General features: G+C 39.1%; 1 protein-coding gene across 9 annotated transcripts in view; it reads left to right on the top strand.

The window, feature by feature from the left end:
• Nucleotides 1-27,208, top strand: part of PLXNB2 (plexin B2) — a 259,839-nt gene that overhangs the window by 219,704 nt on the left and 12,927 nt on the right. For all 9 annotated transcript variants that reach the window (XM_013188354.3, XM_013188351.3, XM_013188352.3 and 6 more), the window contains 14 exons: nt 5,875-6,011; nt 6,666-6,833; nt 8,485-8,593; nt 10,782-11,009; nt 11,491-11,667; nt 12,121-12,260; nt 13,314-13,414; nt 15,614-15,843; nt 16,906-17,087; nt 17,862-17,928; nt 18,040-18,186; nt 21,375-21,531; nt 22,574-22,674; nt 23,579-23,663. In XM_013188354.3, coding sequence (XP_013043808.3) covers nt 5,875-6,011; nt 6,666-6,833; nt 8,485-8,593; nt 10,782-11,009; nt 11,491-11,667; nt 12,121-12,260; nt 13,314-13,414; nt 15,614-15,843; nt 16,906-17,087; nt 17,862-17,928; nt 18,040-18,186; nt 21,375-21,531; nt 22,574-22,674; nt 23,579-23,663 — 2,029 coding nt within the window. The remainder of the gene's footprint in view (nt 1-5,874; nt 6,012-6,665; nt 6,834-8,484; nt 8,594-10,781; nt 11,010-11,490; nt 11,668-12,120; nt 12,261-13,313; nt 13,415-15,613; nt 15,844-16,905; nt 17,088-17,861; nt 17,929-18,039; nt 18,187-21,374; nt 21,532-22,573; nt 22,675-23,578; nt 23,664-27,208) is intronic.

Genomic DNA, 27,208 nt, shown 5'->3' with positions numbered 1-27,208 from the left:
ACCTGCTCATCCATTCAGGACTACTCATTCAACAGTCTGGTACAGCATGGAAAAGCTGAGTTGCAGGTGCATTACAAGACCTCTCAGCATTGTTACACCTACCTGTGATTTAAGGAGAGTTGGTATGTAGGATATATAGATGCTCAGTTTCCCACAACCAACAAGCTAAAATCTGCTCCAACCTACAAGTAAGAAATCCCGTTGAGATCAAATTATTTCTTTGGGATAAATCATTCTACACCTGTCGGGAGCGAGCTACGCCTGTTGAGAAGAGATCCCTGCTCAAATAGCACAGCCGTGGATGCGCATATGTTTTACCAAAACTGCAAATCATCTTCCTACAAGCACAGGACATGATCATCAAAGCATAAGGTGGTGAGAATTCCCTCTGCTGGGAGGTGACCTACCTGACTTGACAGGCCACCGAACAACTGGCAGGCATTGGAGAAAGCTTTTTAAAACCAGACAATCTGAAAATCCACATATGAGGTACCTGTTACTGCAGAAAAGATTTATGCTCACTCAGACACTAAATAACTGGAAAATATGAACGATATTTGTCCAGTGACAAAGGGAGAAGTATAGACCACTGCGACTTGAAAGACTTGTCGTTTTCAAGCAAGATAAGAACAAGACTGCACTCTATGTCAATTATGATTCTCTACACTTTAAGGAATTATAAAACAAGGGTTAAATTAGCATTTGTAGGGTTGTTTAAGTTTTACTGTGTCCATGAGAAATGAAGTATTGCCAAGTCTCCACGAGAGCTGATGTTTTCCAGAAGAATTATTACAAGGCTGCTATAAATTCCATATAGGACACATAATCAAATGTTCTACTTAACATTATAATTTCAGTACACACTGTGGTGTGATGCTGCAGAAAGTGTGATGTCCTCTGGGCATGTTCTGACTGAGAGAACAAAGATACAGAGGTGCAGAGGGCTGAAAATGGAAGTGGGGTATTTGTAATGGTGGCAGGAGTACTTCTGATTCAGGAACTGAAAAGGAAAAAGGGAAGAAAGCAGGAGAAAAGAAATCCCTGAAGGGATTTTGAAAAGGTGGTATCACTGATCTCACATCATTTGAGGTTCTGAGATTGTCAGTGCAGTTTGTAGTGGCTGAATTTTCAGTATTGCTTGGGACTTAGCCCAAATTAGAGGTATCTGCATCTTGCTAAAAGCTGCATTTTCATTATCCCTCAAACGATGTTTGCAGTGAAGGATTTACCCTTTTCCCTTCGTTTTTTTTTGCAAGGAGAAGAAATCTCATGCAGAGTTGTGTTCAGCAATGTAGAGGTGTGGGTTTATTGCAGCTCTGCTGGAATTTGTATGGTTAAGACCCAGTCTAGCAACCCACAAACGTCTGAGCCTCTCTGTCCTGTGGGTGAGTGCAATGTCACCCATGGGAAGGTGCTGCCTTCTCCTGAGGCAACACGATTCTTCTCAGAGGCTTGCTCCACCACTCAAAGAGTACTTTTTGAACTTATAATGACATTCAGCAAATATCTTCTCCCACTGGTCCTGTCTACCTAACTGCATTTCTGAAAAATACTTTCCAGCTAAGCATTTAGATGACCCATTTTATTCTTTACTGGTACTCTAAGAGACTACCAGGTAGGCCAAGACAGCTTTGTGCTTTACACCATCCGTGAACATTTTAAGAGAGCACTAAAGCTTGCTCATAGTGCATTGGTTTTACGATAAAGACGTTATTAAAATTGTTAAAATTGTTGGTAGTTTATTTAAGCTTCTTATTTTTTTCTGGAAGGTCCTTAAGAGAAAGGGAAAGGAAAAAAAAAATTGTGATACTGAAAATAGCAAGTAAGAATTAATCAAATCATTTTTCTGACAAGTTTATGGTAACAAACTGTTACTATACGATGCTTTGTTTTAGTAGTCATCCTGAAAAATTCCTCTGCATGCAGAGCCCAGTTCAGCTTCTCCTTATTAGATCATCTTTATGAGGCGTCCACATTATTTGGTCCCTGGAGTGCTCTTGGTATTTACAAAATTACTTTAAATAGGTTAAATATGAATACTTTGAGTTAAGCTGTTTTAAAATAGCCCTTTGAGAGATTGCTGCAAAACCAGTGATTAAAGAGAAAATAAGGGTTAAATGTAACTATTCCACCTCCTCCTTGGCTGCTACCTGCAGCAGCTACCGGAGTGATTCTTGGCCTCAGGTTTTCATTAACCTGAAGCGAGGCTGAGATGTGCTGGGCTCCGTGTTGCACCTGTGTCATAGAGGTGGGCCGAGGTGTGAATAGCACATTCTCCTTTTTGGCATAGCTGAGTTTTCACAGAATGACACAGAGTCACAGAATGGCTGAGGCTGGCAGGGCCCTCTGGAGGCCACCTTGTCCAACCCCCTGCCCAAGCAGGGCCACCCAGAGCAGGCTGCCCAGGACCACGTCCACGCAGCTTTTGAAGATCTCCAAGGAGGGGACCCCACAGCCTCTGCCAGTGCTCAGTCACCCTCACACAGCACAGGAGTAATTCCTGGTCTTCAGAGGGAACCTCCTCTGTTTCAGTTTGCTCCCATTGCATCTTTTCTCATCACCAGACACCACTGAAAAGAGCCTGGCTCCATCCTCATTCAGCTTTTTAACTTTTAACAGGCAGAGTCTTGCTAGGAAAAAAAAAATCTGTGCAAAACAGAACAGGTACTTACTTTACTTCCCCGTTGCTGTTGTGTTATTCAGAGATAACTTTGCTATTTGTTTACCTCGATACTATACCCCTGTTCACACGGAGGTAAATGCAGGCTGCCAATAAAAGGTCCCCCACAGAAAATGGTTCTCAGTGGTTCTACTTCAGGTTTGTGGCTTGCTCAGTATTCACTGATAGGTAGCAACTGAACCAGCTTTTGCACTGCCAAAGTTACTGATCAGATATGCCAGTCGAGCTTTAATCGTGTAATTATTTATCGTTTTTGCTGAAAGAAGGGAATACAGCTGCCTAGCAGAAGCTTCTTAGCAAGCTTCCTTTCTTTTTTTTTTTTTTTTTTTTTTTCACCCAAGATTACAGGGTTACAGAGAGTGGGGTATGGTGCTTCAGAAATCTTTTCTTGTACCTTTACTTCCTAAGTCTTTGCTAAAGGCTTGACTTTAAGTGGAGGTAGGATTTAGGGAAAAGGCTACAAGCTTTAAATATTTTTTTTTCTGAGGTTGAGGGAGAAAGAATTTGTCCATATTAATTCTTTTAATGGTTCTTGGGGAACATTTGCTTCTGGAAATGTTGTAGTAGATTTTAACTGGTGATGATAAAATGGTCCAATATTCTTAACACTTTGTAGCAATCAAGATTTAATCTGGAGTTAATAAAAGGTATGGTTTTCTGTATATCTATCAAGGTTAAGCTTAAAGGATTTGATAAATTTTTGTAAGCAATACAACTTAATAATCTTTTTAATCAACGATATTGTGGTTCAGAAAAGCACAAATGAGCTTTCTTGTGAAATGCAAGTCTAGACTTGTGTTAACTTAAGCTTCAAGTGTGACTTTTAAAACTGACCCACTCAAATCTTTTATTTACTCTCGTGCAATTTCAATTTAGGTTAAATAAGCAGGCAATTAAATCAAAAGAAGAGTATGTACAGAGTTATGTAGATCTAAGTAAGCAAGTTTCAGTCAATTCTGTTATATTGAATCAATGCTCCTTTTTGCTTAAACCATGCTTAAAAATTACTTTGAGTCGATTCCTTACATAAAATGTTGTAACTCAAGTGATGTATTAAATTAAAAAGAAATCAAAGGTTAGTGCATGAGAGCAGTCATGTGCTGTAGCATCGTACATCTTGAGGAGTGAAGGGTTTACAAACAGATTTCTCTCAGGGAAGAAAAGCAATTGACACCCAATTAGTGTTAAAGCATATTCCTAAAGCTCAATGACTTGAGAGCAAATTACAGTTGTCATTGTGGATTTGTGAAGTGTGCTGAACCGTGATGCATTCCTTCAGAGGGAAGTTGCTCAGACATGAAAGAATAAAACAAGCACAGCAAGTACAAGTTCTCTGTGTTTCTATAATATCAGTGCTTTAATAAAACAAATTTATCAAGTAACCACGAGGTCAACTGAATGCTTTTTTACAATTTCCTGCTACTTGTTAGAAACCCATCAATGGCTCACTGAGCTTTTGACCAAACTCTAGTACGTCGTTCCCTCTTCTCCCTGACATTCATGGACCATTGTTTTTCTAGCTGCAAGCTGACACAGAGATGGCAGTCTGTGCATGAGCGAAATAAAGTAGGGGAAAGCTTTTTGCTATGTGATGAGTCAAGCAAACTCTCTTTCTGAGCATGGCCTTTCCTCCTTAGAGTGGGAGATCAGTGCAGTATGATGGTGATCAGGTAAACCCCAATCAGTAAGGGAAGTTCTCAAACATCTTTGCCCTTGCTTTATTCATAGAATCATCTAGGTTGGATGATTCTATGATCCCCTCCAACCCCTCAGCTCAACTTGAGACCATTTCCTTGTGTCCTATCACTTGTCACCTGAGAAAGAAGACCAACACCCTCCTTGCTGAGGCCTCCTTTTAGGTAGTTGTAGAGAGTGATAAGGTCTCCACTCAAACTTTTTTTCTCCAGACTAAACAACGCCAGTTCCCTCAGTCGCTCCTCATAAGTCTTGTTTCCTAGTTCCCTCAACAGCTTCGTTGCTCTTCTCTGCACATGCTAGAGCACCTTAATATCCTTGTAGTGAGGGGCCCAAAACTAAACACAGTACTCAAGGGGCAGCCTCACCAGTACCACATACAAGGAGACAGTCAGTTCCCTAGTCCTGCTGGCCACACTCTGATGCAGGCCAGGATGCCATTGGCCTCCTTGGCCACCTGGGCATACTGATGGCTCATGTTCAGCCGGCTGTCAACCAGCCTGTGTGTTCCCATATGCAATAGCCCCAAGGCTGGACTCCATCATTGTCCACTCATTTGAGCAAGTTGGCAGGCAGTGTGTGCTGAAGCAAGGCCGATCGATCTCACGTGGCTTACATGACTTCATTCATGCTCTTGACTCAGTAGTGGCCATGTTGTCCTGAATAGCAACGCTTTTCTCAACTGGGAGTAGGGACTACTTAGCAATGAAGTAATTAAATTGCACTGTTCATGAAAAGCCCTCACTATTGATTTACAGAATTTGTCATGTCTGGGCTAATACAGTCATGGAAACAAGGACTGAATTGAGAAAAAAAGGAGTGAACTTAGTTGAGAAATTTTAAATTTCTGACAAATTTCGTGACAATTTGAAACATATCTGCTTGTTCCAATTGATTTTAGGAAATCCTCTCCAATGTTCTAGGTGTATAAAGAAAAGTTTATTATTTTCTGATATCTTTTCTCTGCAAGCTCATTGCTCAAGAAAGGGATAATAATCTTCCACAGCAATTAAGAATCTTATGAGATAAATGGGACCTTAATATTCATTCTGTTCAGTACCAGTTCTGAAAAACTCGCTCCGTCTCTCCTGTCACTGACAGAGAATATAGGAAGGGGTAAGGAAGGGTGAAAGTAGACTCAGCCATAAGGAAGAGAGAAATCTTAAAATACGTATGAAAACAGGAAGTCCAACAGGAAGCTCACACAAACTTAATAGCAGCTAACTGTGCATCTTGCCAGTAGGTAACTTAAATCCATATAAAGCCTCATAAAGTAAAGTATGGAAAAAATGTGTACATTCACATCACATTACTTCTTCCTTCACTCACCATGAATAATGAAAGACTTTGTTTTATTTGAGAAGACTTGTCCTTCATTATTTTAATTTATTATCTTTTGGGTAATGATATTAAGCTACTATTATCTATTATACCAATTAATACTGGTGTAAACTTTATTTTAATTTTCTAAATTAGTTTTCACCATCTCCTCTTTGCAGGAACCTCATCCATCTGGAATAAGACCTGAAAGTGGTCCACAAGCAGGTGGAACCACACTTACCATCACTGGTACCAACCTGGAAACTGGTTCCAAGAAGGATGTTCGTGTTTTAGTCGGTAGCCAGCCTTGCAATGTGTACGTACCCTGAGTAACTAATAGTACAGAGTTGTACCCTAAAAAAGTACCAACCTTTTCTGGCCTTTAGAAATTATACAGGTCTGTTGTCTGTCTCGTAGAGACTCATGCCATGCAATGTGGCTCTGCACATAATGTTCAAACAGAAACTCACTGAGAGGCTTCAGCTGGAGGAAGCAGCTACAAAAATTACCAAAGTCAGAGGAGTCAGTTGTCCAAAGAGTTTTTCCAGTTTCAGCTCTCTCCACGTGACCGGCTGCTCCAAATCCAGCCATGCTCTCACTCAACATCTCCTGTGTGGTTCCATATAAAATTTTAATCCTCTGGTGCCCCTTGACTTGTTTCTCTCACTTCTTGTTCCCTTTATTAGTTGCTGCCCTATTCTCCCCCCAAAAGTGGAATGAGCTGAAATGTGCTGACATCACATTGTTCTTGTGTCTGTACACTATTCTTTTTCATATCCTGTTAAAGGCTCTAAATGATCTAGAGAAAGTGTTGTCTCCTCATGTAACTATTCAGTGCAGAGCAGAAAATAGAGCTCAGAGTTCTTTTTTGTTTGCTTGTTTTTGTTATGGGGTACTGCTGTAACGAATACAAATCAGAGTAATGTTAGTAGCTGAATATGTTTCCTTTTCTTTTTCTTCTCCAATCTAGCACTGACTTTGGAGACGAGATCGTTTGCGTTACAGGACGTAATAGCAAAGTTGAAGCTGTTAAAGTCACATTGCTCTACGGGGAAACAGTAATTAATGTACCAGGGCAATTTTCATACAGTGAGAATCCTACTGTCACCAAGTTCCTGCCAGTAAATAGCTTCAGCAGGTAATGAAATGTTTCTCATAGCTTCATTTACAATTGGGTCAAAATATGTTATAGCTTTTCCTCTGTATAGAACTGTTTGATATAAAAACTGCCATAGTCTACCCATGCTCAAATTTAGATACATAGAGTTTGCGAACTTTCTTAACCACGGCTGATGTTGAAGGTATTCTGTTTACCTCCAAATTTTAATCACCATTCCAAAGCTATATACTGAAATCAATAAAGGTAATGAGCTTCTTTTAAATAAGCATGTCTCAAAGAAAGAGATTTGAAGCATTTCGGCATGATGTCAAACAACATGACCTTTGCATTATGTACAAATCCTTCCCCTCTCTAAAGGAAAGATCATCATCTGAAAGTGATATAAAAGGTTTCTAGCCAAAATGTTTCTAGCAGTTCTCCTGGTCAGCTTTTAATAAGTAGGCTGGAAACAGGGGAAAGCTATGGCTTATCATCTTTTTGTCCCATGAGGAAAAAACGTATCTTTAGGAAATCTAGATCAGGGATCAGTAAGTCTCTTAAAAGGAGTTGTTTCTCCTACAGTGGCACTCACTTAACACCCCAGCTGGCAGCTGTTCATTCGAAACAGCATTCCTTCTGGAAAAATGCTCACATAGTATCAATTGTGAAACCAAAGAAATGTGTGCCACTCCTCTACTTGTAGCAAAATGGCAAATCATCTGTATAAATGTCCTTTTGTCATACCTCTGGTTCTGAGAGTAATTCTGTGACTGGCTCAGGGACAAGCTTGTTAACTTTCCCCATGCTGGTCTCTGTTGTTCCCTAATATTCTGATCATTCTGCCTAGTGGGTGCAGTTGGCAGAGAGAGCGGTTAAGATGTTTCCACCCTCTATCAGCAAAAAGAAGTGTAAGATCATGACCTTAAAAATAGGATGTTGAAAATAAATTGACTGTGACTTCTCCTGGAGGAATTGGTACTTGCCTTCTTGAATATGGAGTAATCATTTATGTAAAATAGGATTTGTTTTTAATACTTGCATTTGTTTTTTTGCTTGGGTTGTTTGGGGGCCTGGAGGTTTTTTGGTAGATCACTAGTGATTTACTCCAGGGTATTTAAAAGGCTTTTTTTTATTGTTGGTGGTGTTTTTTTTTCCTCTTTATAAACTGAACCTTATTATAATGGATTGCTTTGAGGATAGCTATCCTTCTAAATCTGTGTTACTTAGATGACTTCAGTTCCCACTGGCCACTTACATGCATTCTTCTTATGTGAATGCATTCTCTTTTAAACAATATGTTGCAAATGAAAGGGAATAGAGAAGCCAGGTTCCTACAGATCTGTGGAAAATACACCCACCTTTGTCTGTGTGCATGCTAGGTGGACTGATCATAACAAAAACGTTGGAGAAGTAAAGCACATAAAAATAGGCATCAATGAAAAGCCACAGATACTGGCAGTGATTTGCACTTCTTTATTCTGCTATTTTAAGACTAGTATGAAGTAGACATTGCTGCTTTTAAATACTGTTGTCATTGATAACTTTAACAGAAAATCTTTCTGCAGGATATCTAAGTGTCCTATAGGCATTACATAACTGTTTTCAGTAGAAGTAGTAGCATGCAGGATAAAGTATATGGCTGTAGTATTTTGCCAGTGAATTGACTTATTTTTTTAATTTTGCCTTTCAGTGGAGGGAGAAACATCACAGTAACTGGAACTGGGTTTGAGCTCATCCAGAGTTTCTCACTGGTGGTATATGCAGAGCGTCCAGAAGCAGGGAAAGCAAGTCTCAAAATGGTAATTTTCTTTTTTCAAAAAAAAAAAAAAAAAAGACATCATACTGGATGCATAACATATATTATATTCAAAAAATGCAATGAAAAGTTTGCCCACCTGAATTCACTGGGATTGAGGTGGAATGAGATTTGAACAGTCTTGTGGGTCTCCATGTAAGAGGAGCCTACTCCTGCCATCCTGACTTACATTTACTTGCACCTTGTAACCTTCTGCTTCAAAATTATTTTCATTCAATATGAATAAGGATAGAAGAACTAAGCTTTAAATGGTGAACTGGATATATTTGAGAATTTGAAAGTGGTATAATTTTACTTTGTTTTCCTCCTTCTCCTCCCCTGCAAAGTTTAGCAATTTGTCTGAAACAGGACCTAAATCCAGACAACGTTGAGTACTTGGCTTTGCACTGTCAGTCTTTTATTTTCTCACACCTCAACAAACAGTCTTCTACTTTTCTTTCTTGCTTCAAGCACATTCCACTTACAGCATGATCCCAAAAAAAGACATGCAAGATAAATAAAGGTTAAAAATTAAAAAAAAAAAAAAAACACTTCTTGCATGTAATGCTAAGAACTGACATTACCAATTGGTCTCAATTTTCCACTCTTCTAATGAAGATTGCGGTTTATTGCAAAGACTGAGAACTTAAAAGCAATCGTCCTGCAAGAATGTGTTTTAAGGCTTTTTTTAAAGCTAGCTTTTCAATTTAAGACTGTCTTGTGATTAACATCAAAAATAATTAGTATCATATAGAGTTGATAATGTACATTTCTTGTATTATATGCGTGATTCAACTTATGTATGCCAAAGCCAGCTGGGTTTGGGTCCATCAAAACACTCTCCTTTAAGAATGTTAAGAGGAAAACTGCCTACATTTTACAGGCTGTAAACTGCAAGATGTAATTATCTTGCTTACCTTAAACCCCAGGACAATCTTAAACTCTGTTTAGCATTCTTGACATTATTTATCAACATATCTTACCACCTCTCCTCTTGTATGCTTAGCATCAATTCAACACGTTAGCCTAAATCTGCATTACATATAGTACATACTCTTGGTTAAGACTAGAAACTCTTTCATAATCTTTTGTTTTGCTTCCTTTTATGTAGTCGTATCAAAAATGTAGGGAAGAAGCTACCAAATTGCATTTGATTTCTCAAAGTGAGAAACTCAGGTGGTGATAGAAGTTTTAAGGGTTCATATTAGTGTTGTTGGCTGTGGTTGGTATTACTGAATGGCTGAAGGAGTTTCTAGCGTAAGTATATGAGAACAAGTCTTACGAGGAGCGGCTGAGGGAGCTGGGATTGTTCAGCCTGGAGAAGAGGAGGCTCAGGGGTGACCTTATCGCTCTCCATAGCTACCTTAAAGGAGGCGGTAGCGAGGTGGAGGTTGGTCTGTTCTCCCATGTGCCTGGTGACAGGACGAGGGGGAATGGGCAAAAGTTGTGCCAGGGGAGGTTTAGGTTGGATATTAGGAAAAACTTTACCGAAAGGGTTGTTAGGCATTGGAATGGGCTGCCCAGGGAAGTGGTTGAGTCACCATCCCTGGAGGTCTTTAAAAGATGTTTAGATGTAGCTCTTAGTGATATGGTTTAGTGAAGGACTTGTTAGTGTTAGGTCAGAGGTTGGACTAGGTGATCTTGGAGGTCTCTTCCAACCTAGACGATTCTGTGATTCTGTGAACATTTGTGTAATTGTGAGTGAGGTAGGGGACAGATCAACAGAGTTGTTACCTTGTGTGGGTGATTTACAACTGGCAATTTTTTTCAGAAATTCACTTAATAATTGCCTTGAATTTCAGAAAGGTATTCTACAATGTCAGTAGAAAGGAATCTACTTGAGAAACTTAATAGTACAGAAGATGGTCTGGATTAAGCCTGCCACATTAACTTCTTAATCTTAGACCAATTTAATGATATCAGTCCAGTGTAGTCCAGAGTCACAGAATTTGGAGGCAATGGAAAGTGAGCTAAGTTTTTTTCAGGGGGCAGCTGCTAGAATATAATTAACCAATAATTTTTTCCCATCAGCATTTTTTTTTTCTTTTCAGCAAGTACCTCATACTGTGTTATTTTTTGCTGTATGGAGGATACAACTCCAGTCTTTTTATTTCTACAGTGTAAAGTTATCAACCGTTAGGTACAGGAACCAAACTCTAATATGCACGTTCTTCTTGTCTCATTTTTTATAGTTTCATGGAAGATCTGTTACAAGACTTAATGAAACCACAGTGATTTTTTCTTCCCCACCAATACTGGAAGATCCAGAAAACTACAACATTACCACTATTATTCTAATGGATCATTACCATTTGGTTGTAAAAAATGAGAGCCACTCCTTTGCATATGTTGCAGACCCAACCTTTGAAAATTTCACAGATGGCATCAAAAAGCAAGTCAACAAACTCATAAATGCAAAGGTAAATCCACCAAGAGATGGTGGTTGCTCATTTTGTCCTTGAAGTGTGTATGGGATTTTTCCTTTCTTTCACAGACCCTTAACCTATGATGAACAGCTGCTTGGTAGCATATCGAAAATGCTTTCTAGAGTCCCTTACCTCTGCTGGATGATGAATATTGTCAGCTCCCCTTTCCTTCCCTCTCCCCTTCTCAGAGAATTTTGCTCTTTTTTGCCGTACTTTGGGTTTCCCCAGGATGCACCCTACTGCTGAATCTGGCATTTGGAAATGCCCTCTCCCAGAGAGCTCCCAAGGATTGGATTTCTTGCACCAAGAAAGAAAGGAGGTGGAATTGCATAATTCCCCTCCGCTCCACTCTTCTGTACACTGCAGTTCCAATCACATCTGCTGCTCAGCACGATCCAAATGGAAATTAGCAACTCGGGACTTCTGGTTTCCCAAGACTTTGCCATGATAACTTAGCCTTGTATTTTCTGTCTAGGGCAGTAACCTGAACAAAGCCATGACGATAGACGAGGCCCAGGCTTTTGTAGGTGATGAGCCTTGCAACATAAAAACGCTGACTGAAACGGACTTGTATTGTGAGCCACCTGAAGTACAGCCACAACCAAAGAAAAGGCAGAAGAGAGATATGATCAATAACCTTCCTGAGTTCATTGTAGGTTATCTTTTCAATATAATATAGTATCATGTTTAAGTAACGCTGCCACAATAGCTTCTTAATTAAAATAATTTGTTCTCTAAAGTTGTTATAGTACTGTAAAAAACTTGCAATTCTTTCTTTCTCCAGCTTCTGCCTGCTGTCTAGAAGACATCACACATAAAGAGTGTTCCCAAGCTGCCAAGCTGTACCTTCATTACATAGGAATGTAAAATTGTAGCTAGGCAGACTGGGGATTTGTCTTCTTCTGCAAAGCACAGTAAAATTATTTCATAGAATAAAGTGCTAGTGACCTAAATTCAGTATAAAATATTCAGAAATGTTTCCTTTGTTTGGCAGATTGAGATAGAAATGTATTTAGTAAGAATTAGTAAGAATTTAGAGCACAATTGAGAAGTGAACGATTGTCCATTTGCAGTTTCTGAGGCAAATGTGTGTTTATCTAATTAGGTGAAATTTGGACTCCGAGAATGGATCCTTGGAAGGGTGGAATATGATACACGTGTGAGCGACATCCCACTGAATCTTATTTTGCCACTGGTACTTATTCCTATGATAGCAATCATCGTCATTTCTATCATCTGTTACAGGTAAGAATTTCCTTTAATTAGGTCTTTTTGCTGTCCTATGGCTTTGAAGGTAATACATGATTGTTCTGAGCTCAGCCTACAAAAAATTATCCTTATAATTTTTTAAGAGCTGTAGGGTTAAGAAAAGCAGTTACAGCTGGCGATATGTATGAGCACCAATTTATTCGTCTCACACACACCAAATTCCTTGGTGTCAGTCAGCCCAGTCTGTCCTTTATACATCAGCACAACAGTTGGTCCCAGCCTTGCCTAGTGCACAATTGCAGACTGAGTTGCACAGATAGCATTCTTGAAATGGCAACTAAAGTGCCTCTCACGAAGAAGATAGCTTGTTCTGCATACATATCTTTCAGCGTTTATGCTGCCTCAGTCAGTACTGTAGATCAGAGCTGGATGGATTTGGCTAAGTGGTCATTTGGGTCTTTCCAGCTGAGATAAGTGTTACCCACATAACAAATTTCATGATTAATGATGAAATTCATGCTTCACAAAGGGCCAGAACAATGTCAGTACTTCTCTTAAGACCTACTTAGCCCAATTTCGAGGTTAGTGATAAATGGGCCTCATACACAGACCTTAGGAGGGGGTGGATTTCACTCTGGTGGTGTGTATCAATGTAACCAAAGCACTGCTGAAGTGCTAAGCAGCACTGACATTCTCATGGATGTCCTGCAGCCTCCTTGATGCGCTATGATGATCTCTAGCTGCTGCAGAACATGCTGCAAGCAGTCCCTGTTCAGTACATACAAATTAATTTTCTGTAGTCAATACGTGATCACAAGCATTTGTAACTACCACTTATTGGATGTCAAATCTCTGCCCTAGTGTGTTTTAAAGTAGCAGGCCCATGGTGGTGCCAGGTTGTTTGGCACTAAATGAAGATTTGGGCCGCTGTTGCTGTTTTCCTCCATTCTCTCTCTGCCACTAGTGTTCAAAAGGAAATCCAAACAGAAATGGTCCTCCAGTCATCCCCTTGGCTTTCCATTCAGATCTGCTGCAAATGATTTGCTTTTACAGTTTGTAACTTTAAAATCTTACTTCTATTCCATAAAGACGCAAGAGCCAACAAGCAGAACGGGAGTATGAAAAAATTAAGTCACAACTTGAAGGCCTGGAGGAGAGTGTCAGAGACCGGTGCAAGAAGGAATTCACAGGTATGACAGATATTTTACTGCTGTGAGTCCTCTTGAGCAATCAGAAGAATGGTGCTATCTTGCTAAAACTGTCTCCTGAGAACAAATACTTAGAAGTAGACCTTGGTAGTCTTGATTACACGCATTGCCATACAGCACATAGTTTGCTATTATATGTGAAAGTCATAAAGTAAAATAGGGAGTTGAGCTTGTTAAAGGAAATGGACAGTTTCAGTCTAAAGGGAGCACAGAGTTGGTAACTGGGAAATGTAAATTAGTTGAGATTGGGGTTATTTATAGTGGCCATTGACATGGAGGAAAGAAAGGTTTGTAATGATTTATCATGCACTTAGTATTTAACACAATGCCTATATATGCCACGTATGTACATAAAAATGATTTTCAGAGCTGCAAAATGTATTTGCAGCAATCAGCCTACAAAGGGATAAGTTGGCAAGCATGCGCGAAAGAGCTAGCACATTACACAGTTCATCACGGGAATACCTTAAGCTTGACTTGAGGAGCTAGCTAATTGTTCTATGTAAATGTAGCAGCAGCATCCCAGGGAAGGCAGCGGGAGGTGTGAAGGCTCAGCATTTCTACATGTTGAACCGCTCATTGCAATACTTCAATTAACCATCTGAATGCAAACATTGCAAATATTGGTTTAAATGATTACCATGAAATGTCATCTCATTATCTGAATTATACTTGCTGTTGGGTCATGTTGAAATTATCCCAACTAAAAAAACTCCATGTTTTATTTCTAAAGAAAGAAAGAAAGTTTATTTCATGTTGACAGTGGCTAAAAAGTGGGATTGAATTAAGCACCAATTTGAGGTTAGAGTTTGAAATTAATTTTAGGAGCTCAGGGTATCTCAAAGACTTCTGTCATGCTGGAAGCCTCTCCAAGTCTTGATTTCTGGGAACTTGTGGGACAGAATGTTCTTTCCTTGTGTCGGATTTCTTTCTGTGGAAGACCAACTCCTTCCAGGTTCTGGACACAACCCAGAAGCAAATCTTTGAATCAAAAACTGTTCCTAGAGACGTTTCATTTCAAACTGCATTTTGAAATGTGAGAGGGTCAAGCAAGGTTAACAGCCCACCCTCCATCACCTCCTGCATGCAACTTCATAACCATTTCTGAAAGGAGAAGGTGCCTTTCTCTTTCTGACACTCCTTGGGGATGCTACAGACTCCTGATGTTTGCTGGGTTGAAGGTTTCCTTTCTGCTCCACCAAGCACAAAGGCTGGGGAAGCAGAAGGCACATCCAAGGAGTAATCCAGTTCCCAAACTGCATCCATCTTGGCTGACAGTTAAATGAAACACTGAAGTCAAAACACATTCTGGATGCATGCTGTAAAACTGTAATGACAACAGCACAAAGTGCAGACAGTCTGAAATACATAGGACCAATAATAGCTACAGAAAGGGCCATCAGGAGGAAGTACAAATACCACAAAGCTGGAAACCACAAGACACTTAGTCTCTTAGCTTTGCTGGCTGTTAAGAAGTAAAGGGGTAAATGAATGCATATGAGCAATAAACTTTCAGAGACAGTGGATCACTATACTAATTAATGTGGTATTCTAGTCAATCAGCAATACTGGGTAATTGGAAAGCCTTCAGCTAAAATAGCTGCTCTGAAAGATGATTCCCTAATTGTTGTCCCTTTTAAGAAATTCAAAGCTTTTGAGTTCCACAGAAATGTTTCCATCAATTTCAACAAGCCATTTAACCTTCTTCCTTCCTGCCATCCCCTTGCTTCCAATTAAACTAGTGGACTTTACACTTTAAACTTTATTTTCCTGGATTGCTATGTGTTTTTAAAAAGAACTTTTATTATTACATGGACTCAGAGAGAATAGAATATACATTGAAAAAAACAGTATTGCTCTGTCTATTTTTTGCTCTTTGCTACAATCCTATGTTCATATGTATAACTCACTCAGACATCCATTAAGGCTTTCCTTCAATAGACATAAACAAGGAAACCATCTGTGCTAAAGACAGTTATGAGCATGTCACCAGAGGATTAGCTGTGGTCATAGTTGACAGGATAATTGGGAAAAATAGCAAGAGAAGATGTGAGATGAGATAGAGTTTTCAGTGATGATTTTCTTTTTCTACATTACAAGATACCCAAAGAGATCATGCTACCTGGAAAAAAAAAAAAAAAAGCTGCGTTTTTTTCAATCAACTCTTAAACTGTATTCTAGATCTAATGATAGAGATGGAAGACCATACAAGTGATGTAAATGAAGCTGGAATCCCAGTACTGGACTACAAAACATACACAGACAGAGTCTTCTTCTTGCCCTCCAAAGATGGAGAGAAAGATGTAATGATTACAGGGAAGCTGGATATTCCAGAGGCTCGGCGGCAGACTGTGGAGCAGGCTTTGAACCAGTTCTCCAACCTCCTCAATAGCAAATCATTTCTCATTAATGTGAGTATTGAGGTAGATTCTCTTTGTCCTTTAGCTGGACATACCTATATGAGCAACACAGTAGGTTTGCAAGCACAAGTGAACCAAAGTTAGTAAAAATAAGTGATTTTCATAAGTTTCTGGTTCCAAAGTAGCTGATGGCAAATCTGTTGCATCACAGCCAGAGCTCCCTGGGGTTACAGAGAAGATAAGGTTTCTGTAGAGCCAGCCAAGTCATATCGCATGGACTTGGTCAACATGACAGTGGCTGCAGGAAAACAAATATTACCTGATCTGCCATAAAAACTGCTGTTACAGGGTAGTCTGTTTTAGCCTTTTAAGAAATGTGGCATGGGGAATGCTTATTTCCTCCTGGTTCAGCTGGGTGCTGTGGTCACCAGTTACCTGCCACAAGCTGTCAGCTGGATTTCTATCCCAGAGTCCAAGACATAGGCTCCTCCAACCAGAAAAAAAATGGTCTATTCATGAAGATGATTGATGAGTGCTCAGCTCCTCCAAAAAGACACCTAATTGCTCACTGTCGGAAAATGAGCTGATTGTCAGACACCTAAATATAGATTTAGGCTTCTAACTTCTCCTTTTTAAATGAAGTTCCAGTGCTGAGCTAGTTAATGGTAGTATTACAGTTTCTGGCAGAAGAGAGTGCATTCCCAGGTGTACTTACTTAGATTAGTGTCTTTGTAATATGATGTGAAAGGACTGGGAATGTGGGGGAGAGAAAAGTTGATTTTCCTTTTTAAAAAAAATTGTCACAGAATACACCTTTTATCTTTTTTTTTTTTTTAATTAACGCATAGCTTTTACATAAGGATTCAGTTAAAATATATTATTTATATATATTATTCCTTGGGTTAGTCCAGTAGACAGTGTGTGTATCTAAAACCAAATCATAGGTAACGTTTTCTTACAAGTAGTTTTTTCAAACTTCTGAAAACCTTTCCATGCTGTGCTTAGGAGTTAAAATGTTAAAATAATTTTCCTCATCTTCTTAATGCAGACAAGCATTGAGGCTCTCCAGAAACATGCTATCTGACTTGATTTTGTATTTGTTTTCTGTTTCAGTTTATTCACACGCTGGAAAACCAAAGGGAGTTTTCTGCTCGAGCTAAAGTGTATTTTGCATCTTTACTGACAGTTGCTTTACATGGAAAACTAGAATATTATACTGACATCATGAGGACGCTGTTCTTAGAACTGATGGAGCAGTATGTGGTGGCCAAAAACCCAAAGTTGATGCTAAGAAGGTTCGAATGATTGTGTTTTTCTGTAGTTCTCTGTTTTTCTGTAAATGTGTTTCTTTTTCAACATGACTATATTAAAAGACAAATTATCTGTGGAAGTCAAAAATACCCTGACCTGAGGATATTTGGAAAACAAGTCCACCAGAAACAGCTGTAGAAGGCAGAAGCAGGACTGTTGGCAACAGATTTCCTTATTCAAATTACTGTAGCGTAGAATCTGTATCAAGATTACTGAAGCATCTACCTTACCTCAAAATACAATAATGAACATTTCATTTACTTTTTAATCTAATTTTATTCCAAATTATCTAGCATTTATACCACACATCATCTCTGTAATGAGCACACATAATCAGCTTTCATTTTGTATTCAATGAAGGCTTGCTCTAATGTTTTTAACCCTCTTGTTATCTTAAATACATTACAAAAGGCCTTGCTCTGCCTATGTTGCAGCTTTGTAATGTGTAGGGTTATTTTCCCAGTATGTGCACAACTGGGTTAATTTTTTAGCTCTTGTTCTTACAGTATAGACACAATTTAAGATTTTGCATAAAGGCTGTGTGCTTTTCAGTAATGAGCTGAAGGTACCCAGGAATGATGAGCAATACAAAGCACTTATCATAAAGCAAGTACATGCTCTCAAGACTCTACAGGGAAATCATTGCATTAGGAAAGTGCATGCAGTTAAGCATGTAAAAATATTATATTTCAAGCAATGTTTTTCTTTAAAACTTTGTCATTAAGTACCCTTAACATACTTGGTGTTGTTTTTTTTAGATCTGAAACGGTTGTTGAGAGAATGTTGTCTAACTGGATGTCTATTTGTTTATATCAGTACCTCAAGGTAAGAGTTGAAGTCTGTTGCCTGTGGGGTTTTTTTATCAATAATACTTAAACATTCTGAATTGAGTGTATCTTTTGGTTTTGATGTATTTTATTTTATTTCCTTTAACAGGACAATGCTGGGGAGCCTCTTTATAAATTGTTCAAGGCCATCAAACACCAGGTAGAGAAAGGTCCAGTGGATGCTGTACTAAAGAAAGCCAAGTATACATTGAATGACACAGGCTTATTGGGAGATGATGTAGAGTATACACAGTTGGTAAGCAGTGCATGATTATTATAGTATAAATTATTTTTCTATTTAAAGTAAGACCTGTAGTGTTAAGTCTGTATGTACTTTCTGGACTACTATGATCTGCATAGAAGTTCTTATCATGGGCAATATTGTAGACAGTCTTACCAAAGCAAGTCTCCAAGAACAAAAATAGAGTTGTAAATTATCTTCTAAGCATTAAATCCCAGTCCTGCCACCATAGAATCCAGTTCAGTAAACCCCTTACGTAATTTTCAAGGTTTACCCAAAGAGTGTTTGGGGTGTTTGCCTTCTTCCCTTTTCCCATCTAAATTAATTAATTGATTTTTGTAAAATTATTGCACTAACATTGTACTTGGACTTCAGGCTGTCTCTCTCCCTTGATATTTCTACTTGTCAGTATATCCAATGTCATTTTAGAGTTCACTTTATTAGTATATGATGATGAGCTCCTTTCCAGTCCTGTAAGATGGCTCTGCAATATCCAAAACACCTTATGAAACTATTTCTGCACTTGTTTGTTGGTGAGCCAAACTCTTCTGAACACGAGCAACCAAACTGGCATTGAAGGAAGTTTATATCCCCATTAGAAGTTTAAATTCCCTACATGTAGTCGAGGAAGCTGTCTGTATAAGGCAGTCCTGGAGACCCATGTTAGATGCATCAAGTGGGATGAAGTGGACACCTCTGCCTCTTCCCCGTCGGAGATCTACGACCTCTGAATCTGATCTCCAGTGCCATGGTCCAGTTCTCTCTGTTACAAATTCTGCTTTGGCTTAATTCTGTTCACTGGCATGGATTTGCACCATTTTTTTTTCAACCAAACTCTAGAACTTGGGATTCATTGTCTTTTTAAAAAGCTGAAACACCCTACTTTTTAGCTGTTTAGGGATTGTAAATTCTAGTTTTTCTCCTCCTGACAGTCTTGCTGATTCTCTTCAGGATACAGCGAATATCCAAAATACAATAAATATCCAAGACATGGACTGTCCTTGAAATAACAGTTTTTTTTTTCCTCTCTGATTCCTTTTTTATTGGCATGATAGTAGTCATTTGTGTTTGTCTCCAACTGAGAAAAATGCAGTGACATATCTGCAGTGTTGAAAGAGATACTTAATAAAAAGTTTTCTTAAGTCCTGGTAAAAAAATCAGTATTTTGTGTATTCAGAAGGGATGCTGATGTGAGGAGATTGCTGTAGGACTTTGAGTCATTGAATCACTCAACTATTGCCTAGACTGCCTGCAGGAAAAGTGTGTACTGGCCAAGAATAAATATTTTAAATTCAGTTGATATTTTGGGAATTAGCTGAGTTATCATCTGAGCTGAAAGTACCACCCATAGAGCCACACTAACTGACAGTGCTGTGTGCATTTTCTCTTGTGCATGGTGAAAAAAAAGTCTTTGCACTGTGCATCATGTAAGACTTCAAGGCAATAATTCTCTCTTCAGTCTGTTTCTTTTCATAAAAAAAAAAAAAAAGATGTCTACAATTAAGCTAATTGAACATAGTACAAAAGCAGAAAATTTGTGCATGTAGTCAGATGTGGGCAGAACAAGCATGCTATGCTACTTAGATATTAGACATTATAACATTGTACAGTAGCAGTATTTGGTCCAGATTCACAAATATCACATGAAACAATTGTCTGTGTGCATGCACGTAAGATGATGAGATATATACAGATAAATGTATGATGAAAAATTATGAATTGGGATAATATTGCTTTAAATTATTGGGATCCTTGATGATGTTGTGGTAACTGCGAACAGTTAGGGAGCACTCGTGCACCAAGGTCGGTTAAAGCATGAGTTAATTAGTTCACTTCTGCAGGAAAGTGAGACGTGGTGGGAGAGTACGATACAGAGCAGTTGTCTGCGCTCTAATTGTTCTTATTTAAAAGCTGAGTCTGTTTTGCATCACTGGTTACACTGACATGCTGCATACTGAACCAGCAGCAAAATCATGTCTAATTACCATAAAGCTAATAGGAAAAGGAAGGTGAAATCTCGTGATTAGTTTGAGAGTTCTGTCAAGGGACAGTGCAATCATGTTTAATTTCACTGCCGTATGGCATAGTTTTTCTTCACTGTTTAAAAATACCAACCATGCGTGTTCATTTCTGAGGTTTGACATGATGAATTTAGGTATCACGGTTGGCAGGACCATATCTGAGAACTCAGATGCTTAGGATCACTGGCTGATCTTGTGACATGCCTGGCCTCCAAAGCCACCCAACTAGCAAAAGATCCACAAAGACATGGTGTTGTACTTATTCAGCTAGTGAAGGAAAGAGGCTTTTTCCAACATCTGTTTGTTCTGGGTGCTTTTTCCTCCCATGAAGGTTTACTGGCCATCCTTTTCTCATTTGCTTTTATCTGTGTTGAAATTGACCTATCTATTGAAGCTACTTCTAAAAAAAATCCCCCTAGATTTAGCAAACTGCAGGCTTTTGGGGGTTTCTCCTTAACGTCAAAAAAAAAAAAAAAAAAAGGTCAGTACTATCAGAAAACAGCAATATTTTAGAACTAACATAAACTACTTAGATATACTAATATATGCTTAATGAACAGCTGGTCACTGGAGATAAAGTTACAGGACGTGGGCAAGTCACTACTCATCAGTTGAGCCATGTTAAATCACCATATGTACAGTCAGTCTGCTCAGCGAGAAGTAAAACCAGAACTACAAAGACAGCATAAAGGAAGACAAAATTGTTCAGCTACAGTATTCTAGGAGCTCAGAAAAGTGCAGCTCCAGTGATTATTGGTAACTCATTAAATTTAGGCACTGCATTACTTGTGCATCGCTGCATCGCTGTGTCTCAAGTTATCAGGCTGCAAGAGAAGTGGTCCTGCTGCTTTGGACTTGTGCCTCCCCTTTGTTTTAAACTTTAATAAATTACCAAGACTCAATAATGGTATCATATTACACATAAGCAAATCTATTCTGCAGCTTTTCTATTTAGTCATAATGGGAAGAATTAACTGGAATTAAAAGAGCTGGTTGGCTGCATAACAGTGAAGGATCTCTCAAGGAATCCATAGTCGCATTGCAAATATGTGCTGCTGTGCAATAATCATTGCACAATAAATTTTAAATATGGTTTACATTTAAATCATCCGGAAAACTAGATTTAGAGGTAATTCAAGTACCGGTTTGTCTTATTAACCATATATATTCTTTCTTTTACAGACAGTAAATGTGTATGTACAAGATGGAGGAACTGATTCCACACCTGTGAAAGTGCTTAACTGTGATACCATATCGCAAGTGAAGGAAAAGATAATAGACCAAGTCTATCGAAATCTGCCATGTTCTCAGTGGCCAAAAGCTGAAAGTGTAGCTCTTGGTAGGTAGCTAGTGATCCAATATTGAGTAGGTGAAATGTGTTTTGTAATTTTGACTTTTCCCATTGCCAAAATTTCTACAGAAGCAACATTGGAGAAAAAAAAAAGGGGGGGGGGGGGGGGGGGGGGAGGTGGAGTTGAATTCACATTTAGCTGGTTGCAAATATAGAGCATTTTTCCACAATCTTAATATGCATTAAAAATTAATGCTTCCCTATAGAATTCTTTTTCCCGATTCTTAAAGTTTTGGTCTACTGTCATTAGTGTGCAAAGAGCCTGTTAATGACTGTTAGCACAAATGTATTCATGTCTGACAGAATCAGTATTTCAGGTACTAATTAATGTGATAATGACAGCATGGACAATTAACTGATGGAGAAGTAATGATGCAATTTCAGAAACCAGTACTGATTTTGACTTGCCTTTCTAATGATTGTTCAAAAAAATTATAAGTTAGAGAAGTTGCACTTTTAGGAGATGATGAGCCACCCAGCCTCTGAAAATCATCCTCCTTGAAGGCTTTTAGAATTGATGTACTCTTCTGAAAAAAAAAAAAAAGAAAAAAAAAAGAAAAAAAAAAAGTGATGTAACTTAAAAGGCCTAATAATCTTATAATAGAAGCTCTATTTAAGTAGTTTTGCAATATCCTCATTACTGCCTTAACCTGAAAGTAGATGATGCAATTTTTGCTCTTCAGATAATCCTAGTAAATTACTTAAGAATGCCTCTTCCAATCCACAGAAAATCCTACTCCTATATTTTGGTCTGATAGCATGTTATTATTGTATGCAATTGTAGTATTCTATGCAAAGGAATTTAACTTTCCATGGAAAATGATCTGAAGTCATGTACATGGCTGGGAATAGTTTGTGCAAGCTTCTGTAATGAAGGCCAAAGCAATAAATAACACACATTGTGACATGTGCCAAATTACTTTTAATGTTCCACAATGCATCAGTGGTTCTCTAAATTGAAACATTCTTGGAGTAGTTATTTTTGCACATGGTTAAAACTGTTTTTTTTCTCATTTTAATTGCTCCTTAGAGTGGCGTCCAGGTTCTACTGCACAGATCCTCTCAGACTTGGATTTAACATCCCAAAAAGATGGCAGATGGAAACGTATCAACACACTTATGCATTATAATGTAAGGAGGTGTTTCAGAGCAGTTGTTCACATCTGTTAACTGTTCTTTAGTAATAAATAAAATATTTATTTGTTTGTAGAGAAACTTCTGTGATACATAAGGAATCAAATGAAAAACTAGCTCTGAGTCTAGGCAGTAACAGCTTGGGGATCATGAAAGGCTAGGTCTGGACATATTGCATAAACATCTTACCAAAAACATATTACCTAAATGCAGGCACTTTGGTTTCATCATCATTGCAGTGTCCAAATCCAAATTCTCCTTTCAACATTCAAAAGCTCCCTGTGCCTTTGTTGGGTCTCATATTCATCTCTTCTTTTCTTTCTTCTGCCACTTCCTACCCCTGAGAATTATCTTTGTCCTTGCTCTGCTGCTAAATAGATTTTGGGTTGGTCTGGTTTGTTCAGCAATGCAGTCAGGAGAGCAGATGTTGATGTATCTGTACTGTCTGTTTTAGGTTTCATATTGTGCATACTACCAAACACATGCAATCCACTTATCTTGCCTTTTTATTCTATTTATCCCTTTCTAGAAACAGATATCCTGGTTAGGAAAGCTAGAAGTTAGTTTTCTCTCAGAAAGAGACAGCTCTGATTCTTCATGATAAAATCCATGTTTGCACAAAGGGCTCTGGCATTGGACTGATGAACCACTGAAGTCTTGGAAGTGCTTCTAGCATTTTGAGTAATCTCAGAGGAGGTGTTGATGTGATCTCTTATGAAAGGAGATGGGTGGCAGTCTGCTCTGAATTGCAGACCCAGTTGCCTAATAGACGTTTGAAGGGCAGCATTTATCATAGGTCCAGATACCCTGCAAAAGATTACCGGAACCACAGTTTAGCTGTTAAGAGGTTCAGCCATGCTTACTTCTTTTGAATAATGTCCCTGTGTTTGTATTTTCAAAGGTCCGAGATGGTGCCACACTCATCTTATCAAAAATGGGAATTTCCCAGCAGCCAGAGGATAATCAGCAAGATGTCCCAGGGGAAAGTAAGTATCTTGGGGCTGCCCTACCTCCCAAAACAACTAGAAGTCAACCAACAGCAAGACAGTGACACTGTTGTCTTGATAGTGTTCACTGAGCAAATCCATGGAACTATATAAGGCGTATTTGTTTTGTGTTGCCCTCTATAAGCTTGCACTAGTTTTCTTTGTCCTGGTTATAAAAGCCTGAAATAATGAGGCTTTAACCATAATTGGTTTGACGAGTCCATAGCCCAGCTTAATAGAAAGTGCTCTTAGAAAACATATCGTGGATATTTTGTTTTTTAATCCCATTACATCTGTAGCCATAAAGTATGTTTCATGTTTCCAAAGCTTTACCTCTTTTTCTCCTTCCTTCTTCCTTTTATTACTTTCCTTTCCAAATTTCTTCCACTTATTAGAGAATTGAATGCACCATTCAGAACCACAGGACAGACCTGTTCCCCTGCTAATGGATCTGATGTAATTTCTGTATCGCGTTTTTTACAACTATATTGCTTTGAAGACTCATCTCTGTACATGCATATTTTGTGTCTCCCTCCAATGGCAGGCAATATTTCATCAGCTCTGTTTGCTTGTTTTCTTTCTGGGCTGTGTTGTCTAGTTGTGTTTATTCCATATGTTATCTCTTTAGATTCAATGTTTTCCCTGATTTCTTTGTTTCAAGGTTTTCAATCCACTGTAAGTTAGTATCAGGAACTACCTTATAATGTTTCCTCTCTTTCATGTCACTAATACAGCCGTTACTTAATTCTAATACTGCTGCTTGCTACAATAAGCTGAACTTCTCAGTGCTGGAGACAGTGTGTTAGCTTGGAACCTGTCTTTCAAAGCTTTTAGTTCCCTGTGTCGGTACTCTGTCTAGACCAATTTCCTTTATCTCACAACCTCTTGAGACACAATATCCATTCCAGCCTAAAATGCACTCAGATTTTAATGGAAATATTTACTTGTAAATTCGTGTTCTTTGTCACATGATTTCCTTTACATTTTAGATGTTCAGTTTCTCTTATTTTTATCCTTACATTCAGTTATTTTACATGAGTTGGAAGTTAGATTTATGGAATGATAATTGTTGAGATCATTCTTCGTTCCATGAACCCATTTGATACACTTTTCTGTCTAGCATTGATTGCAAAAGCCATTGGTTCACCTAATAGTTTCATTCCTTTAAATAGATTTAGCGATCTTAAATTGAATAGGTTCCAAGGGCTCGGCAGTCAGACTGGAAATAATATACCAGAAATGTACATTTTTTCAAGGAGATGGCTCTCAGCTGATAGCTTTGACGTGTATTATTAGTATTTAACAAGTGTGCAGATTTTCATTTCATTAGTGCTGAGTGTTGGCCAGGAAATCAGGACAGGCTGAATTACTTGCCATTTATTTTTTAGTCTTTCCTCATGGATGCTTCCTGTCAAGACTTCTACCAGCATCCTTTAAGGTTCTCTCCCAGCAATCATGGCTATACCTCTGCTGCTATCCTCTCACCACGTTGCTGCAGGTGTTTGCCTTAGTTAGACAAGTGGTGGCTATTCCTTTATCACAGCAGTTGCCAACCCAGCTTTTTCACTTCATAAAACGTTCAGTTTAATACAGAGGGTAATGAAGTGCAGCAAGGTGAGGAGCCCATTCCTAGTCCCTCTTCAGTTCGGTTGCATCGATTGCTGAGATAACTGCAGAGGCGTTATTCACCTCCACTCTGAAGAGGTAGACCAGTGGATGGAGCCTGGTGGTAGCCTCAGCTTGCTTTCCCTTCTTAACACGAAGCAGTGATCAGTCTCCAGATCTGGGTTCCCAGTCTTCCATCCTCCCCACATCTTTGTGTGAGAGAGCAGAGGACCAGATCAAGTGTTTTTATTTGTTTGTGGTTTCTTTTCTTCTTTTTTTCTTCTCTACAAGTGCATCTTTAGCTATTCAGTATAGTGAAGCTCTTTGAACACATATAATCTGTACTCCAAGATGGACAGACTCCTTAGCTATATGTGTGGCATATGAAATTGTAAAGGAGAAGCAGACTTCTGGGGACAGTGCTGTCACATGAGGGTTCTCATACACGAGAGAAAAAAATCTGTGCAGACAGCTCAGATCCCAAAGCATGGATTGAAGACAGCTTCCACCTTGTTTCTTCTCCACACCCTGTCTTGTGCAGTGGTGATGTACAAATTTGAGAAGACAGCATTTCGTGCCAGGCTAGCCCATTTTCTTTAACGCCTAAGGGTCTTCAGAGCTAGTTGGTGCCAACTTGTTCTTTCAGAAAGCTATAAAATGTTACAGAGCTAGTGCAAAGCAAGAGCCCACAGCGACAGTGATTTGTGAGATGCTATGTGTATAAAAGGCAGAGGAGAGGATCAGAGGCTTCTCCTCCCACACATACGCATTTATATGACACAGGGATTTACAGGGCTGGAATAAATAGAAATCCTATCTCTGCTCTATGAATAAGGCTTGTGACGAAGTGGTTTTCCTTTTATCCAGTCTCTCATTAACTTGCACCTTTTGCATTGAGAAATGTCAGCTGAAGCCATTGACTGTCTGCCAAAGCACTAGGCTTTGCACAGAACGAAAATGTAAAACCATGTCCAGAGATGTTGCTCTAAAACCTGGCATTGCTTCCATGCTGCTTTTGATTCACAGCTTCTAACAGGAAGACACTGGAAGCTGGCAGTTGTGACAGATTAAATGCAGAATCCTTTGCTTCTGGAGATAATAAATGCAATTACTAATTTGTATCAAGATGGAGAATGGTTTCAATGATTTTATGCTAGGATTTCTGTACTGAACTATAAGCCAATGCAGCGTGTTCTGTTGAAAACTTATTCTGGGTATTTCTTTCTCTTTTGTTTTTTTTGTGAAGGGGTTGGTGTTGTGGATTTTCTTTCTTTCTTTTTTTCAGTTATTCTGATGTGGAATAGCCAGAGGGCTGCAGATCAGAAATACTGATTAGCAGATGTGTGTAGGACAGCCCTTCCTCCACCTACCCCGAGCAGCAGCCTCTTCTCAGGGGAGGATGGAGCGAGCCTGCTGCAGGCCATGCAGCAGGAGGAGGCCAGGCTGGCTGCCACCAGCTGACTGGCCTCCGCCATGTCCCCACCTGGTTCGTGCCATTTTGTATTGGCCAAAGAATGCACGAGGGGCAGGGAGAAGCACTCAGGGGGAAACATTTGACCCAGTAGGCGCAGTCCTCTCTCCACTTCCGGCTTGATGCATCTTGCGGCTACTACAGCCACAAAAGACAGTGTTCTCCCCTATATTTTACTTCCTTTGCTCCCTAGGTTTCCACTGGGAAGATGTTATCTCCCGGAAGTCTGGTCTCCTCCTAGCAACATGCTGCTAATACGTCTCATTGCCCTCTCTTCTGCATTTCTCTTCCTCTTTCTTGCTGCTATTTTTAGCAATGAACTGGGATCTTTGTTTTGCAAAAAGTTCATCCGGTTGAGCTGCACTCCCTTTAAGCCCTACTTTCCTATTAAATAGCTATCATTTCACTAGTAGCCAATTCTGCTGTTGCTGAGCACACGCCAAATTAAGCCGTATGTAAGGGCAAGTAA

The sequence above is a fragment of the Anser cygnoides genome, chromosome 1 (genome assembly GCF_040182565.1).
Source record: "Anser cygnoides isolate HZ-2024a breed goose chromosome 1, Taihu_goose_T2T_genome, whole genome shotgun sequence".
NCBI classification, from domain to species: domain Eukaryota; kingdom Metazoa; phylum Chordata; class Aves; order Anseriformes; family Anatidae; genus Anser; species Anser cygnoides.
Note: the sequence above shows the minus strand (reverse complement) of the source record. Positions and strands in the feature narration are given on the sequence as shown.